At 33.9% G+C, this 19,901-nt stretch overlaps 1 protein-coding gene across 8 annotated transcripts in view; it reads left to right on the top strand.

Moving 5' to 3' along the window:
* Positions 1-9,767, top strand: part of Calx (sodium/calcium exchanger 3) — a 640,265-nt gene extending 630,498 nt beyond the window's left edge. For all 8 annotated transcript variants that reach the window (XM_075292192.1, XM_075292193.1, XM_075292195.1 and 5 more), the window contains 2 exons: positions 8,421-8,592; positions 8,959-9,767. In XM_075292192.1, coding sequence (XP_075148307.1) covers positions 8,421-8,592; positions 8,959-9,163 — 377 coding nt within the window. In that variant the 3' untranslated portion in view covers positions 9,164-9,767. The remainder of the gene's footprint in view (positions 1-8,420; positions 8,593-8,958) is intronic.
* Positions 9,768-19,901: the final 10,134 nt, after the last annotated feature.

Below are 19,901 nucleotides of genomic sequence, written 5' to 3'. Positions count from 1 at the left end.
GGAACCACCTGCACGTTGTTGGCGGCGTACCACTCCATGGCCTTTTTACCGTAATGGCAAGATGCCAAATCCGGCCAAAACAGTACGGAACAACCGTGTTTCTTCAGGAAAGGCAGCAGACGTTTATTCAAACACTCTTTCACGTAAATTTCTTGGTTGACAGTCCCGGAAGCTATGAAAATGCTGCTTTTCAAGCCACAGGTACAGATGGCTTGCCAAACCAGATATTTCTTTGCGAACTTTGACAGTTTTATGTGCTTGAAAATATCTGCTACCTTTCCCCTTCCTTTTGCCGTATAAAACTCCTGTCCAGGAAGCTGCTTGTAGTCGGCTTTGACGTAGGTTTCGTCGTCCATTACCACGCAGTCAAACTTCGTCAGCATCGTCGTGTACAGCCTCCGGGATCGCGCTTTGGCCGTCGTATTTTGTTTATCATCGCGATTTGGAGTCACTACCTTCTTGTAAGTCGATAGTCCGGCTCGTTTTTTGGCTCGATGCACGGTTGTAGACGATACACCCAGCTTATTTGCGGCATCTCGGAGAGAGAGGTTAGGGTTTCGCTTGAATCTACCGGCAACTCTCTTTGTCGTCTCAGCGGCTTCCGGTTTTCGATTTCCTCCCGATCCAGACTTCCTGGCTGTCGACAAACGTTCCCCAAACACTTTAATTACATTTGTAACGGTTGATTTGGAAACTTTTAGCGATTTTGCCAGCTTTGCGTGCGAGTAGCTCGGATTTTCGCAATGCGCGAGCAAAATTTTGATACGCTGCTTTTCTTGCTTGGACGGCATTTTGACAACTGAAGAGTGAATTCCAAAATCAAAATAGGAGCAACATTCTACACACACACCTTTAAAATGAGGGGTGTTCAGGTTTTTTAAATGCAAAATTGAAAGAAATACGTCAAGTTTATATTGACCAAATTTTGACCGTATCACCCTTTACACTGGAAAAAAAAATTCTGATTCAATCACAAAATTAATTCATCCAATTAATTTTTAGTTGAAATTTGAAATAAAAATTATTAATTTATTCTGTACTTTCAATTAATTTTTCAATTCAATTAAAAATTTAAAATCATTTTAATTAATTTAATTGATTTTTTATTTTTATATTTATTTTTTGTTTTTGCAAAGCTTAATAAAGTTTTTAATTGTGACAATGAATTATATATAGAATTTCACATCCATTTTCAATTACATTTTTTATATGGATTCTATTAAAAAATTAATTATTTCACCTTAAGATGGAATAATTTTCTTGCAATGTTATACGAGTCCATTTGATTTGACACTTTTTTATGTGTTTTCAAATTTAAATTTTACTTTTAATTTGAGACCAGATTTAATGTACCAATGAAGAAGAGGCCTGCTCAATCAGTTTTATAACAGACTTTTTAATTTTGTTAAAAAAAAGTATGTGTATCAGTTAATTTTTTAATTGATTACTTTTTCAACTTCAAACATCTTTTTAATTGGAAATATTTTGGTAATGTTTGTTTCTGTATACGGAGTTGGTTATCTATCAATAGTAAGTCTATTCGAGTACTTGTCCAGTAAAAATGATCCAGTAAACACTTGCAAGAGAGTTAAAATTGATTTAACTCTCTTTGCTAAAATTAGTAGATATGTACGTGAACGCCATCCAGTACTAATTTACCATGAACTAATTTACAGCTTTTAAAACAATAAACATATTCAATTGTTTGCTACCCTTAGAATTGGCACTGTGAAATATACTGCACGTATGATTTGTTTACGACTAAAACACAGCTGGTAGTTATGTGTTAACTCTTACAAGTTTTTACTGCAAAAAAAACATCTCCAGGAAAATCTTGCAACTTCTCAAATGTAAAATTTGATATCTCTCTGACTCTCGTTTGCTGGCTTTTTGCAGTAAATATACGACTTCTGGTAAAAAAAACACTTTATCGGGTACCCGAACGAAAATGGTGCAGTATGGGAATAATTTGTTTTTTGATCTACATCAAAACGATATCAAATGCTGTTAATACTTCTTATATCAGCTGGAATTGAAGACGTTTCTTTGGGTAAAGACTTACAGCATGTTTCTGTATGTCGAACGAGCTCTATCGATCGACTAAAATGGAAACAAACAGCTGACTTTATAACCAAAAAATCAGCTGTTTCTATGCATTTCAGTCGATCGATAGAGCTCGTTCGACATACAGAAACAGGCTGTTATTGATTGGTGGCTATAGCTTTTGCCAGTATTGCATTTGTGGCTTGCCTAATAAGGTAGAAATCAAATTTCTTCATAACTTCAGCAATAATAATATGTAGGCCACGTTTGCGATTAACTTACGATTAAAGTAACTGTATTACAATCCTTGGAGATCCACGAAATAATAACAATTGAAGTAGCAATTGCGTCCGATAGTTCGCCTTCCTATAACTTTCCAAGAAAAGCAACCATACAAAGAACTGTTTTTCATATAATAAAAATCCATTTTATCAGTGCCTCTATACATTACCAATATATGGGACGGAAAGGGAGGGAGAAGGCGTGCAGCATTCATGCTGATCTACAATTCCCTACCACTTTTGCACAAGTCCAGAGGTAAGATAGTTTTGTTTTTGGGTTGTATATTCATCCAGTGAATGATCCCAGAAGTGGACACCCACGGTCGCCTAAATTTTGTCCACATTTGGGAGGAGTCCAATTATGGGAGATTTATTTTAATGTGAAAATTTTCCACTTTTCAGAGTGTATAAGTTTGAGAGGTTTCACTGTTCATCTCGTGACGCAATCAATTGATCTTTAACGTCATAGACAAATTCTCCGGAATTTATGCAAAAAAAACCCGAAATTATAGTTATACCCCCATATGCAATAAAGTTACAGAATACTTCAAGCCTACTTTTGCCATATAAATTCATTCGATAAACTGTCAATAAATTGTTTTGCATATGGGCAATAGTAATCAACTTTATTTTCACCTCTCAGTGAAATCTCTGAAAGGTTGACCCTCACGGTCGTCAAAATTTTGTCCACCTATGAGAGGTGTCCAGTTAAATTTTAATGTGTTAATGTAGCAAACATCCCCAGACTGCTGTTCATGTTTGGGTGGTGTCCAGTTTTCAGAGTGTCCAAGTTTGAGAGGTTTCACTGTATTCTTTTTATGGTTGACTACATCTATTGACCATTTCACTCCATCCATCGACTTTAAAAGTATGAAAAATCAAATTTTTTTCTATTTGCAAAAATTTTGTTTTTTGATGCTCTCTCTTCTCTTCTTTCTCCCATCGAGTGGTGTACTTGGAAAATGAAAAGGTTTCACTGAATTTCTGCTTTTGTACATGTTGGATTTTTTAAAGCTCGTTCTCAGCAATTAAAAGAACGCTTCACCCCAATATTGTCGAATAATTGAAATGAATAGATCGTCCAATAAAGGGAACTGATGAGTATATGGAAATCGAAAATAGAAGTCTTTTCAACCATTTTGGACACCATTTTTATTTTTCCATAACATCATGGTTAGGTTAGATTATGGAGGAAAACACGAATCCGAACTAGCGGATTTGTGTCCACTTAGACCATAGTTGGTCCATTGCGGTTCCTCAAACTTCTTTCCATCTTCCTCCTTGTGTCTGCCTTCTTCCGGCCGAAATGAGTCCATTTTATGATAATTTATCCTTCGGACGCGCCTAGGTCCTCCACCCGAAGCCTTGATGAAGACGACTCAGGCTGCATTCTCGCAAGTCGGTCATAGTCTGAAAGAAATAAAAGCCCAGTATATTGTTTCTTCTGAAAGATAGAGCTGGACACTGGCACAGGAAGTGAAAAGAATCTTCCGTAGCCTCGGAGTCCAGACACAACCTACAAATATCATCATTCGCTAGACCGATCCTTACCATGTGTTTTCCCAAAGTGTTGTGTCCCGTTATGATGCCTATCATAGACCTCAGATCCTCTCTCTGCAATGACATCAAGACTTCAGAGTTCCTACTATTATTCTCGTCCCATATCAGTTCGGTTTTTTTCACAGCCAATAGAAGAAGCCCATCGTCTCTTCCATAAATCTTCATATTTGCTATTGAACCTGTAAATAAACAAAGAGAGCGGAGGAAAACGTCCGAAATGATGTTATCCGTACCACCTGCGCCTTCTTTAGCCAGTATATCTGCCTCTTCATTCCCAGCTATGCCATAATGTCCAGGTACCCAGCACAGAGTTACATTATGCTGTTCAGTGAGAACCGTAAGCTCTCTACGACAGCGGCTGACCACCTTCGACCTTATGTTCGTATTGCTCAGGGCCTTTATAGCTGCCTGACTATCGATGAAAATGCTGATATCGCGTCTAAATAACGGCCTCACCGATAGAAGTTCCGCAGCTTTTGCAATAGTCAATATCTCGGCCTGAAAAATGCTGCATTGTTCATCCAACTTAAAGGACTTCTTAAGTTCCAACTCCTTGCAGTATATTCCGCTGGCTGTACCCTCGGCCATTTTTGAGCCGTCAGTATAGATGTTGAGATTTCCAAAGTGTATCCTATTTTCGTCCCAGTCCTCTACGCTCGGGATAATTGATTCCAGGTCGCTCTCAAACATATGCCGTGACGCCATATAGTCCGTTCCCATATGTCGTCCGGCATACACTATCAGTTCAGTGTGTCTGTAGCCCGTGCTCTCCAATGAGTCCAGGCCCTTCAGTCTGATCAGTATGACCTCCGCGGTCCTCCTAATATGCAGGTCCAGTTGACATATCCCCATCAATACCTCCAGCTACCTCCATACACAGCTACTGGCCTTATCACAGCTGTGTAAAGCCAGTTGAAAAGGGACGGTTTCATTCCCCACCGCTTACCAACAAGCTTCTAACATTCGTATAATGCCGTCTCCTTCATACGATCCGCTATATTCGCGAGCCAATTTAGCTCGAGTCCAGGACAATTCCCTGGTAACGTGCCGATTTCGAAAGTGTCAACCTCGTACCCTGAAATTCTGGATCTTTGTATCCATTCAGTCTCTTTTTCCTTGTAAAGAGCACCAAATCCATTTTCCTTGGATTTACTCCTAATCCACCACCACTAGACCATTCCGCTAGAGATTTCAGTGACTCGCTCATCACGTCCGAGATCGTGTCCAAGAATTTGCATGAAACCATTATGACAATGTCATCCGCGTACGCCAACACTATAAAAATCAGTAATGATAAAAATCACAAATAAGTCAATATATCATTACATGTGCTCTAATGCACCGTTCATAGTATAAGTTTATCCGTGCGATAATGCTCGTGTCCAACTATTCGAGATATATCCCTAACTAACCACACTAAATTATGTTAGAATACATAATCGGTACTGCAGCATTTTAATGTGATCGATAACACATTTATCAATATTTTACTTATCGCCAACAATTCTCAGCGTTTGGGCACACTGAAAGATTCTGACAAACACAGACATTTCGTTCGGAAAAACTTTTAATATGAATGACACATAAATGTACTTCGTACACACAGAGAAGAAACATGATCACCTCAAACATGTTTCAAGAGCAAAATGTTATTTTTGGACGATGAACAAGGAACATTTTTGTCGCAGTCATGTTCTTCTCTCGGAAAACATATACTTGATAGCCGAAATCAGGTACATAATCTTCGAGAACATAACATGGTTGGGACAAACATGTTAGGTTAGGTTAGGTGGCAGCCCAATGTATCAGGCTCACTTAGACTGTTCAGTCCATTGTGATACCACATTGGTGAACTTCTCTCTTATCACTGAGTGTTGCCCGATTCCATGTTAAGCTCAATGACAAGGGACCTCCTTTTTATAGCCGAGTCCGAACGGCGTTCCACATTGCAGTGAAACCCCTTAGAGAAGCTTTGAAACCCTCAGAAATGTCACCAGCATTACTGAGGTGGGATAATACATCGCTGAAAAACTTTTTGGTGTTCGGTCGAAGCAGGAATCGAACCCACGACTTTGTGTATGCAAGGCGGGCATGCTAACCATTGCACCACTGTGGCTCCCGTCCATTTTGCTCTTAAAACATATTTGAGGTGATCATATTCCTTCTCTGGGGGTACAACGACAGTCTCGAATTCACATCATAAGGTGGGTACTATGTTCTATTTTCGAGTTGAAAATCACTTTATTTTCGCGATTACTTTTCCTGAAATAATCAAAATTACAAGCAAAGAAAAAAAACGTTTGGAAAGCGTGTACCGAAAACGTTTTTCTTTTGTTAGAGTTTTTTGAATTGCTTCGAAAAGTATACACTTTTATCACCAAAAAAATTCGTTTGTTACAAAATTTTTATTTTTTCAATAAAAAAAATTATTTTTGAACCAACAACACAGTCCATTTCGTTTATATCAAACACTGTTCTTTTCTGACTTTAGGTCTTTAATAAGACACATTTTACAGTTCATAGTAAAAATTTAATATAGTAGAATGTAATGTTGAACATTTTTTTGGAATCTTCCGACCATATCTGGAATATATGTAAAACAAAAACAAAAAAAAAAACTTTGGTCGAAGCAGGGATCGAACCCACGACCCTTGGCATGCAAGTCGGACGTAGCAACCACTGCTCCACGGTGCCCAAATAAATGTATTTTTCTGTTAAATAAACTTTGTTTAATCGGCTCGTGGGCGCCGCAAGCTATGCTATATAAATATAACTTATATGGATAATTGTCTATAGATGACAATAACAGCTACATAGCTCAGTGGATAGTGGGTTGGCTTACAAATTGCATGGTCCGCGGTTCGATTCTCCGTCCAGGCGAAAGGTAAAAAAAAATTTTAAAATTTATAAAATCGTATAATTTCTTCTACATTGTTTGTATTACAGAAAAAGGTGCTAAGAACTAAAAAATTTCGTGGAAGTGAGAAAGATGTGAGGGAAAATGCAATTAGCCAGAAAAAAAATTTTTTGAGTTAGTCTTTATGAAATTGTTTTTAAATCCTGGAAAAGAATAAACGTTTATCACAAAAAGTATATACTTTTCTTCCAAATACACTTCCTTTCAACGAAAAGCAAATGAGAAACGAACTTTGTTTGTCTAAAAATTCGTTTGGGAGGAAAGAATTATTTTTTTGCGTGTATAAATGAAAGCAAACTGTAAAATCTTGCCGGAATCTAGAGGAACAAAAAACTGCTTATCTGCTTTATATTGAAATGTTTTAATAAAGTAACCACGAAAACATTGTACATTGTACTTGCCTATAGATGGTAAATGTATAGTATTATTAAATAAATTATGAAGTCCTACAATTCGCGACCTTAGAATGACAAGGTTCTAAGTGAATATAGATTAGTATACACTTAGAACCTTGTCATTCTAAGGTGACGAATTAAAGTACAGAATTATTAGGATATATAATTTTCCGATAATGAGTCTACACGCAAAGAAAAAAACGTTTGGAAAGCGTGTACCGAAAACGTTTTTCTTTTGTTAGAGTTTTTTGAATTGCTTCGAACAGTATACACTTTTACCACCAAAAAAATTCGTTTGTTACAAAATTTTTATTTTTTCAATAAAAAAAAATTATTTTTGAACCAACAACGCAGTCCATTTCGTTTATATCAAACACTGTTCTTTTCTGACTTTAGGTCTTTAATAAGACACATTTTACAGTTCATAGTAAAAATTTAATATATGTAATGTTGAACATTTTTTTGGAATCTTCCGACCATATCTGGAATATATGTAAAAAAAAAACAAAAAAAAACTTTGGTCGAAGCAGGGATCGAACCCACGACCCTTGGCATGCAAGTCGGACGTAGCAACCACTGCTCCACGGTGCCCAAATAAATGTATTTTTCTGTTAAATAAACTTTGTTTAATCGGCTCGTGGGCGCCGCAAGCTATGCTATATAAATATAACTTATATGAATACTTGTCTATAGATGACAATAACAGCTACATAGCTCAGTGGATAGTGGGTTGGCTTACAAATTACATGGTCCGCGGTTCGATTCTCCGTCCAGGCGAATGGTAAAAAAAAATTTTAAAATTTATAAAATCGTATAATTTCTTCTACATTGTTTGTATTACAGAAAAAGGTGCTAAGAACTAAAAAACTTCGTCGAAGTGAGAAAGATGTGAGGGAAAATGCAATTAGCCAGAAAAAAATTTTTTTGAGTTAGTCTTTATGAAAGTTTTTAGATCCTGGAAAAGAATAAACGTTTATCACAAAAAGTATATACTTTTCTTCCAAATACACTTCCTTTCAACGAAAAGCAAATGAGAAACGAACTTTGTTTGTCTAAAAATTTGTTTGGGAGGAAAGAATTATTTTTTTGCGTGTAAGCATTACAAAATTATTCGAAAGGCAAACAACCACATACAGATAAAATTTATCCAACAAAAATATCTTTACATTATAACCAAAAAATATTGGATGGATATATAATACATTTCAATTTTACTCTTCACAGATACCTTTGCCAGTAAAGTTGCTGCCATTCAAGATAAATATGCTGATGCTAGTGTTGGCAATGTAACCGGTAGTAATGCTGTCAATGTCTTCCTTGGTATTGGTGTGGCGTGGTCTCTGGCCGCCATAGTGCATGAGGCCAGAGGTACCGTTTATGCAGTAGAACCGGGAACGTAAGTTTGAAAATATATAAACTGAAAAAATATAACACTAGTTTAAAATGTACATTTGATGAGATGTGAGTTTTCTTCTGTATTTTGACCTGCTAAATTCGAAAAAATGTTAAAAAAAAATCTTATGGAACAGTTTTTAAGATATCCCGTTATTCTGAGTTTTTCGCTCTTTTTTCACTAAAATTAAATTTTAAAATTTTTTTTTCGAATTCAGCAGATCAAAATGCATAAGAAAAGTCACATCTCATCAAACGTACATGAAAAAAATCTATTTTGTAAACTAGTGTAATAAAATATATTTTTTATGTTAAAAATTTTATTTTTTTTTTATTTTTCATTTACATTTATTTTTTTTACATTTTACAGCATTGCCTTCTCTGTGACGCTGTTCTGTTCAGAAGCCTTGATTGCTATTCTGATATTAATGTTGAGACGTAGTAAAAAGGTGGGCGGTGAATTGGGCGGTCCCAAAACCATCAAATACATTAGCAGTGGTATTTTGTTCAGTTTATGGGTGATCTATTTGCTAGTCAGCACCCTGGAGGCGTATGGAATTATCGAAGGATTCTAAATATCACCCCCTAACCCAAAACAACTAGAACAACAACAAAAAGAGAATTCCGAACAGACACACACTGTTATTATTATATTGTTATTATTATTTTACAATGTCACATACTCTACTATTCACAATCACAAACTTCCTAACCAACCTACCTAACCTCCCCCAAACCCCTTACTACGCAATACGCAATAAAAAAAATATAAAATTCTCAGAAGAAGAGGAGATGCTGCTCTCTTCTATAGAAGAGATGAAGAAGAAGACGACGACTGTGAACAATAAAGAGATGGCCATACACATCAAGAAGAAGAAGAAGACAACTACAACAGCATTATTAGTAATTGTAAACAAAACGTTTTTTTTTTAATATTTACAACAATAACAACATACATACACAACATATGTATACAAAAAACTACATTTCACCACTACTACTACAACATAGTACTACCCCTTACATCTATAATATACAACTGCAATTACTTTAGCAAAAGAAACGAACAAAAACAACAACAATTAAAATTAAAATACTTAGAGAGAACTTGAAAAAGGAAAAAGAAAATTGCGAAAACCAAAAACTTCAACAAAACAAAGGATCCAAGTAAAATTGTAACTTGAGTTTAAAAACAAACAAAAAAACCCACAAAATCGAAAAAAACTAAATTCAAACTACATCCCTATAGTAAACTACACTTAATGTTAGATCGACATAAACCATAAAATATCCTAAATGGTATAGAGAAAAAAAAACAACAATAACATCTTTTTATTGTTATTAATGATAGCTTATTTTTTGTGACTATCAAGAACCTAGTAAATCATTGTAACTACCCCAAAATCTAAGGAAATGCATAAATGGATCTTTGTACAGGACTATGTCTATCCCCACTATCTTACTCTCGCTCTCTCTCTCCCTCCATATATAGTATACCCATTTTAAACACACTCTCACTCACTCTCCAAAAACAATTTTAGTAAAACTAAATTACAAAACAAAGAGTAAAGCGAAATATTAATGCAACTATGTACTTTAAACTTAAAATTAAGAAATCCATAAGTAAATTTAAAATCCTATTCTTACGACTATCAATAAGAAAAAGCCAATTTCCTGCCCCTTTTTCCCAATCCAAAAGCCCAAAAAACAAGAACCTAGAAATTAATATGGAGTAGTCGTTATTCGACCAAAGATGGATTAGTCAAAATCTTTGTTTCTTTTATCTGTTGTGTTTTGTTTGTTTATGTAAAGTAACGATAGAATGACGTTACGTTGGACTAATTGCTTTAGAGAAAATATTTTTATCCGTATTTAGTGTTGTTACGGAGAAAGAGAAAATATTTTACTGTCCGGTTCTTATGACGATCATGCGTTTGTTTGTTTATGTAAAGTAACGATAGAATGACGTTACGTTGGACTAATTGCTTTAGAGAAAATATTTTACTGTCGGATTCTTATGGCGATCATGCGTTTGTTTGTTTATGTAAAGTAACGATAGAATGACGTTACGTTGGATTAATTGCTTTAGAGAAAATATTTTACTGTCCGGTTCATATGGCGATCATGCAAACCAAATTTCCAGTAGAGATGCATACCAGTTTTTGCTTAGTCCCAATTAAAAAACGAAACAAGTTTAATTTCCCTTTCACTCTTAAGCTAGATATTGCAGCTCTTGCGAAAATTTCTGTTACATGCCAATAAGGCAGTTTTCCCCATGTGTTTCACATAGAAGAGCATGTAAACAATCGATAACATTTTCATGACGATTAGTTCTCTAGCAAAAACGCCTATGCTTTTCTTATGGATACCAGAAATTTCCCTAGGTGTGCGTAAATATGCCAAAGGAAGGTTCGCGTTACGTTGGCCTAATTTGTGAAAATTCGTGTTACATGCCAATAAAGCAGTTTTTCCATATGTTTCTTATGAAATAACATGTAAACTATGGATAACATTGTCATAACGGAAATTTCGCTATCAAAAATAGACATGCAAAATTTCACAAGAGATGAGTAAATCTCCCATAGGAAGCTAGCATTACATTGAACTAATTTGTGACTATTTCTATTACATGCCAATAAAGCAGTTTTGCCATGTGTTTCTTTTTAAAGAACATGTAAACAATCGACAATTTCGTAACGAAAACTTCCCTAGCATTAATTAAGGATACCAGAAATTTAACGTAAGTCTCCCATAAGGAAACTAACGTTACATTGAACTAATTTGTGAAAGTTCCTGTTAAATATCAATAAGGCAGTGTTTCTTATGGAAGAACATGTTAACAGTCGATAACATTGTTTCCACCGCAATTTTTCTTTGCGGAGGAGCGAAATGATGGACAAACGAAAATTTGTTTTGAACTAAAAAATTTTTTAAAGCTATTTAATTAGAGACATTCGTTCCATCGCTTGTCATAATATCTGATTTATTTGCTCTAGAAAAGGTAAATTTCTTTAGTCTATAATTTCGATCCAGAGGAAAATGTTGTTTCTAATTTAATTATAAATTTCGTTTGCATTGAAAAACAACGCTTTCGGCAACAAGAGACATTTGGGATGGATTTTTTTTATATGAAACTGGTATTAATTAGACTTAAACGTTTTGTATAGGATTACGTTACAATTTTCATAGCTAGGCTGAAAATCGTTTAAATTTCTTTTGCGAAACCGCTTTTGTCAAAATTATCGCCCATTTACATCGATTAGTCTAGAGTAACGTAAAGTTTTCTATAAAAAAAAATAATTCTCGTCTATAGAATTTATCAACATATGCTTTGCTCAATAATCAATTAGTCCAACGTAACGTAAATATATAATTAAAAACAATCAATATTTTCGAAATTCGGATTTACTTCGAAGTTTTAAATTTACACCAAAATCCCCCATTTGATAAAAATTCGGCCTCTTCATTAACAACATGGTTCTAGACTAAAATTGATTACGGTAAAATACAATCAAATTGTTTTTTGCACTTGTTAATGACTTAATTAACAAATGAATGGTCCTATCCATAAGCAAATATTAATTGATGCTAGAATATTTTATGTATACATTGTTCTTACATACCATCTCTCTCACTCTCTCACTCTCTCGCTCTCTGTGTCTATGCATACCTCTTCTTCTCCATATATACAAATAGAAAATCCCCATTAGAAGTGTGGCTCAATAAATCGAATTCGATAAATTGTTATCGAAGGTTGGTCTTCATAGTTATCTATGACTAGCTAGTTTTTTTCTTTATATATAGACTATGATTTACAAAAGCTATAAAATTCAAATAAATGAAAATTATTTGAATAAGGAAATCTATTAATTTTATAAGGGAAAGGCTCAGAGAATCCAACCGATTTATCAAAGCCCACATATAGAAACCCACTACCACACACAAATCTTAGACTTTTTTACTCTATGTTTTTGTTTTTTTTATACATAAACAATTTTTAAGGGGGTAAGATAAAATCATGATATACTCCAAGAAAAAAAAAACCAAACTTAGTCAGTCCACAATCGAAAAATTGTGTATAGTCCAAATATATAGATTTTTTTATAGCCATCGAAAGGAAAAAAAGAAACCAAACAAGAAAAACTACCATACAATGACAAAAACAAAAATCATTTAAAGCCAAGAAATCCTTACGAAAAAAATACTTTAAATATTTTTTTCAAACATTTTTTTTTTTTTTGGAAACCTAGCAAAGGAAACTAGCAAAGAAGAGGTGTATTATCGATTAAAAATAAAACAAACAAAAAAACAATACTTAATTTATAAATTATTATGTAAAACTAAAGAAAATTAAAACAAAAATATACATATATATATATATATATTTATTAAAATCCCCATTATCCCACTTCCCAAAAAGGTTTATAAATAAGTTATAACTTATTAACCTTTAAAAATAAAAATTTATTAAACAATGATAACAAAACAAAAAATTTTAAGAAAATTTATATTAATTTAAAACAAAAATTAAAGAGTAAACAAACAAAACTTATCTGACAGCAACTCTTAATTTTATTTATATATTGTTATTATAATTAATTAAATTGTAATATTTAAGTTATAGCGAAAACAAAAAATGTTCTGTTTTTTGTAATTTATTGAAAGAAAGAATTTATTCATAACAAACAATGTAAAACCATAAAGAAAGAAACATACAAAAAAAACAAAAAAACATACTATCTTTAATGCTTTTAGTTTAAATTCGTTTTCCGTTATAATATCTTTAAGTTATATTTTTGTAAAGAATAAATAAAAACCCAACCCAATGTTTATTTCATCATGTTGTTAAGAATTTCTTCCCAACTACTATTGTATTTTTTTGTAATTATCTTCCTTTTTTTGTAAATTTCATTAAGATAAACCTATTTGTTTTGTTAATAAAAAAATGAGTAAAACGAGAAAAAAAACTACATAGACTCTAGTGGCCAATTGTTATTATTTTCCAATAATTTTTTTTTTTATACAAAAAAAAATATTTTTTTATGTCATTGATACCCTAAGTGAAAAGCTTTTAGCGGTAACAAAATTGAGGGGGCAACGACATGGTGATTCATAGAAATATAATTTGTAGCAGAAAATAATTTGTTAATGGTCATCCATCACATTGATTCTATGGTGAAATAAATGTCTCATTGAGACCTAAAAAAGATAACAACAAAATATTCTTTTCACTGTTTTTTAATTGTAAAAATTTACTTTTTAAAATTTTTGAGAGAGACGGCTTTCGATTTTGCCGATAAAAATGTAATGAGGGTAACAACATGGTGACTCATAAAAATTATTTTTTTAATTTTTAAAGTAATTTGTTGAAGGTCATCCAGTTCAAGCTTATGATACGAAACAATAGGCTTGTTTTCCACAACGCATCAGCTGTTTAAATACGATCGAGATGGAGCCCTCGCTATGAATCTATTCAACATTGTAATTTCGCAATATAGGTTAGGTGGCAGCCTGATATATCAGGCTCACATAGACTATTCAGTCCATTGTGATACCACAGTGGTGAACTTCTCTCTTATCATGGAGTGCTGCCCGATTCCATGTTAAGCTCAATGACAAGGGACCTCCTTTTTATAGCCGAGTTCGAACGGCGTTCCACATTCCAGTGTCAGCAGCATTACTGAGGTGGGATAATCCACCGCTGAAAAACTTTTTGGTGTTCGGTCGAAGCAGGAATCGAACCCACGACCTTGTGTATGCAAGGCGGGCATGGTAACCATTGCACCACGGTGGTTCCCAATATTGCAATTTTGATGAAAATTCTAAAAATCCAAAATTTAATATAAAAAAATATTTCACCGAAATCTCCTTAAATTTTTATATTAAAAACTTATTTTGGTACCATAACATAAAAGAAGACATTCTTGGGCTAAAGTCAACTTGACTTTAATAATTCAGAAAAATTCTTTAAAATTAATGAAATTGTCTTTAAATTTGTTGTGTTTTTGTATCATGACTACAAAGTAAAAAATCGTTCGAATATAGGACATGTTTTTCAACACTTTATTTTAAAGGCGTTTTTACTTGAAATATACCATAATTTCAACTGGAAGTCGAGTCTGAATTTGTAAAATAAAGTTGTCGTTAACTCGTTTTTAAAGGACTTTGATAGCATATAAAGAAAATAAGCTGAAAAAACGAACAATTAAAATTTGCTTCCTAGAAGCAAGTACACAAAACCCAAATTTAAAAGAGAGTTGCGTCTTAAAAGTATCATTATTTGTATTCTCCGCTTCTTTGGCTCGGAATCAATACCAAAATTTGTAAAGTAAAGACAAAATCTTTGGAACCGGGCTTGTTTTTTTTCAGTGTGGCGGCAGCATTTATACCAGGCTAACATAAAAAATAGTAAGCTACGAAGAGCCCGCCGTAAAAAGAAAAAAACACTACTAATATTTTCGATAGAATTTTTGTTGTGTCCTTGAAACCAGTTTCAATTAGTTATCACAGCACAACATTAGTAGAGTTTGTTTCCTATTTACTACGGGCCCTTAGTATCTTACTATCATTTATGTTAGCCTGATATCAATGCTGGCAATTTTGTCCAAATAAATTATTCTGCATATTGCTAAATTTTTCATACGAGCTTATTGGGGTTATTAAGAGAAAAAAGGAATTTGTATCATTTTTATCAGGCTAACATAAAACATAGTAGGTTACGATGATCCCATCGTAAATAGAAAAAACACTACTAATGTTGACGTTAGAAACGCTGGTGAAAGATCACACAAACAAAGCCTTGTTTCTTTCTAATCAACAACAATTATTGTGATAATTAATTGAAATTGGTTTTTAAGGACACAACAAAAATTCTAACGACAACATTAGTAGTGTTTTTTTCCTTTTTACGATGAGCTACGAAGGGCTTACTATTTTTTATGTTAACCTGATATCAATGCAAGTTGATTAATTTTTTTTCCAAATTAATTATTCTGCATATTATTATAATTTTCGTATGAGCTTATTGGGGGGAAGAAGGTATTTATTTCATTAAATTATAGAAAAGCCTGCATTTATATCAGGTTAACATAAAAAATAGTAAGCGACGAAGAGCTCACCGTAGAAATGAAAAAAACATTACTGATGTTATTATAATTGTTGTTGTGTCCTTAAAAACCAGTTTCAATTAGCAATCAAAGTAATTGTTGTTGTCTAGAAACAAGGTATTGTGTGATCCTTTACTAATCACGTGAATTCAGCAATGACTTACCAGGCTAAGATAAAAAGTAGTTAGCTACAAAGAGCCAGTCGTAAAAAGGTAAAGAACACTACTAATGTGGTCGTTAGAATTGTTGTTGTGTCCTTAGACAAAAGTTTCAATAAATTATCGCAGCACAACAAAAATTCTAACGACATTATTAGTAGTGTTTTTTTCCTTTTTACGACGAGCCCTACGTAGCTTACTATTTTTTTATGTTAGCCTGATATCAATGCAGACTGTTTTATTTGTCCATATTATCGCAGCACAACAAAAATTCTAACGACATTATTAGTAGTGTTTTTTCCTTTTTACGACGAGCCCTACGTAGCTTACTATTTTTTTATGTTAGCCTGATATCAATGCAGACTGTTTTTGTTTGTCCAAATTAGTCTATTCTGCATATTATTATAATTTGCATGTGATCTGTTTATTGCTGGGAAGAAGAAATTTATTTCATTAAGTTATTGAAAAACCTGCGTTTTTATCAGGCTAACATAAAAAATAGTAAGTAACGACGAGCTCGTCGTAGAAATGAAAAAACATTCATAATGTTGTTACAATTGTCGTTGTGTCCTTAAAAACCAGTTTCAGTTACTTGTCACAGTGATATTGTTGTTGGCTAGACACAAGGTATTGTGCGATCGTTCACCAATCAGGTGAATTCAGCAATGGCTCTAAAAATAAATTTACCAGGCCAACATAAAAAATAGTACGCAACGAAAATCCCATCACAAACAGGAAAAACTCGAGTTTTGTATTAGAATTGTTCTTGTGATGTAATAAATAATTGTAATTGATTTTTAAGCAAACAACAACAATTCTATCGACAATATTAGTCGTGTTTGTTTCTTCTTTTTACGACGAACTCTTCGTTGCTTACTATTGTTTATGTTAGCCTGGTAAATTTATTTTTAGAGTCATTGATGGATTCAACTGGTTGGTTCATAGCTTACTAATTTTTATGTTACCCTGATATCAATACAGGCTGTTTTGTTTGTCCACATTAATTTATTCTGCATATTAATAATTTTCAAATGAGCTTATTGGGATTATTAAAAAGCCTGCATTTATATCAGGCTAACATAAAAAATAGCAAGCGACGAAGAGCTTGCCGTAGAAAGGAAAAAGCATTACTAATTGTTGTTGTGTCCTTAGAAACCAGTTTTAATTAGTTATCACAGAAATTGTTGTTGGCTAGAAACAAGGTATTGTGTGATCCTTTACTAATCACGTGAATTTAGCAATGACTTACCAGGCTAACATAAAAAGTAGTTAGCTACAAAGAGCCAGTCGTAAAAAGGTAAAGAACACTACTAATGTGGTCGATAGAATTGTTGTTGTGTCCTTAGACAAAAGTTTCAATAAATTATCGCAGCACAACAAAAATTCTAACGACATTATTAGTAGTGTTTTTTTCCTTTTTACGACGAGCCCTACGTAGCTTACTATTTTTTTATGTTAGCCTGATATCAATGCAGACTGTTTTTGTTTGTCCAAATTAGTCTATTCTGCATATTATTATAATTTGCATGTGATCTGTTTATTGCTGGGAAGAAGAAATTTATTTCATTAAGTTATTGAAAAACCTGCGTTTTTATCAGGCTAACATAAAAAATAGTAAGCAACGACGAGCTCGTCGTAGAAATGAAAAAAACAATACTAATGTTGTTACAATTGTTGTTGTGTCCTTAAAAACCAGTTTCAGTTACTTGTCACAGTGATATTGTTGTTGGCTAAACACAAGGTATTGTGCGATCGTTCACCAATCAGGTGAATTCACTAATGGCTCTAAAAATAAATCTACCAGGCTAACATAAAAAATAGTACGCAACCAAAATACCATCGCAAACAGGAAAAACTCTAGTTTTGTCATTAGAATTGTTCTTGTGATGTAATAAATAATTGTAATTGGTTTTTAAGCAAACAACAACACGTCTATCGACAATATTAGTAGCGTTTGTTTTTTTCTTTTTACGACGAACTCTTCGTTACCTACTATTGTTTATGTTAGCCTGGTAAATTTATTTTTAGAGACATTGCTGAATTCACCTGGTTGGTGAATTCACCTGATTGGTTCGTACTTTACTAATTTTTATGTTAGCCTGATAACAATACAGGCTTTTTTGTTTGTCCACATTAATTTATTCTGCATATGATTATAATTTTCAAATGAGCTTATTGGGATTATTGAAAAGCCTGCATTTTTATTAGGCTAACATAAAAAAAAGAGTAAGCGACGAATAGCTCGTCGTAAATAGGAAAAAAACACAACAAATATGGTCGACATAATTGTTGTTATGACCTTATAAAACTATTTCAATTAATTATCACAGTAATTGTTGTTGGCTAGAAACAAGGAATTTGTGCTCGTTCGCCAATTAGGTGAATCAGCAATGTCTGTAAAAAGAGATTTGCCAGGTTAACATAAAAAGTAGAAAGCTACAAAGAGCCAGTCGTAAAACGAAAAAAACACAACTAATATGATCGATAGAATTATTGTTGTGTCCTTAGACTCTAGTTATACCCTCCACCATAGGATGGGGGTATATTAACTTTGTCATTCCGTTTGTAACACATCGAAATATTGCTCTAACGGCCATTTTCATGTAGCTCCGTTAAGCTTTAACTGCCAGTTAACAGAAAGTAAATTGCAAATATATTCTCTCCGGTTAACTTTAACGAACAAATTTTCAGTAGTTAAGTTCCTAACTGGCATATGGAATATATAGACAAGATGACAGCTATGTCCATAATACGGTTTAAAAGTTCGTTAGTTAACGGAGCACTACCGGAGCTTCATGAAAATGGGGGTAAGACCCCATAAAGCATATATATTTTGGGTCGTGGTGAAATTCTGAGTCGATCTGAGCATGTCCGTCCGTCCGTCTGTTGAAATCACGCTAACTTCCGAACGAAACAAGCTATCGACTTGAAACTTGGCACAAGTAGTTGTTATTGATGTAGGTCAGATGGTATTGCAAATGGGCCATATCGGTCCACTTTTACGTATAGCCCCCATATAAACGGACCCCCAAATTTGGCTTGCAGACCCTCTAAGAGAAGCAAAATTCATCCGATCCGGCTGAAATTTGGTACACGGTGTTAGTAAATGGTCTCTAACAACCATTCAAAAATTGGTCCACATCGGTCCATAATTATATATAGCCCCCATATAAACCGATCCCCAGATTTGGCTTGTGGAGCCTCTAAGAGAAGCAAAATTCATCCGATCCGGCTGAAATTTGGTACATGGTGTTAATATATGGTCTCTAACAACCATTCAAAAATTGGTCCAAATCGGTCCATAATTATATATAGCCCCCATATAAACCGATCCCCCGATTTGTCTTTCGGAGCCTCTAAGAGAAGCAAATTTCATCCGATCGGGCTGAAATGTGGTACGTGATGTTAATATATGGTATCCAACAACCATGCAGTAATTGGTTCATATCAGTCCAAATTATATATAACCCCCATATAAACCGATCCCCAGATTTGACCTCCGGTGCCTTTTGGAGAAGCAAAATTCATCCGATCTGGTTGAAATTTGGTACGTGTTGGTAATATATGATATTTAAGAACCATGCCAAAAGTGGTCCATATCAGTCCATAATCATATATAGCCCCCATATAAACCGATTGCGAGATTTGGTTTTGGAGCCTCTTGGTACATTGTGCTAGTATATGGCCGTTAACAACCATGCCTAACTAGGTCCATATCGGTCTATAGTTATATATAGCCCTCAGATAAATCGATCCCCATATTTCAATTCTGGCTCCCTACGTACCGTGCAAAAGTCCATATCGATTCGTAATTATTTGTAGACTTACCTACACATACCTTTTTTGTCTAATATATACCATATATGGACTAACACACAATTTAGAAAACGATTTAAAATACCACAACCCAAGTAATTCGATTCTGGATGACAGTCTTTCGTAGAAGTTTCTAAGCGATCCATGGTGGAGGGTACATAAGATTCGGCCTGGCCGAACTTACGTTTTTTTTTGTTGTTGAGACATTGCTTAATTCACCTGATTGGTGAACG

Source organism: Haematobia irritans, chromosome 1 (assembly GCF_050003625.1).
Source record: "Haematobia irritans isolate KBUSLIRL chromosome 1, ASM5000362v1, whole genome shotgun sequence".
Taxonomy (NCBI): Eukaryota; Metazoa; Arthropoda; class Insecta; order Diptera; family Muscidae; genus Haematobia; species Haematobia irritans.
This window is presented reverse-complemented; position numbering and strand designations above follow the sequence as displayed.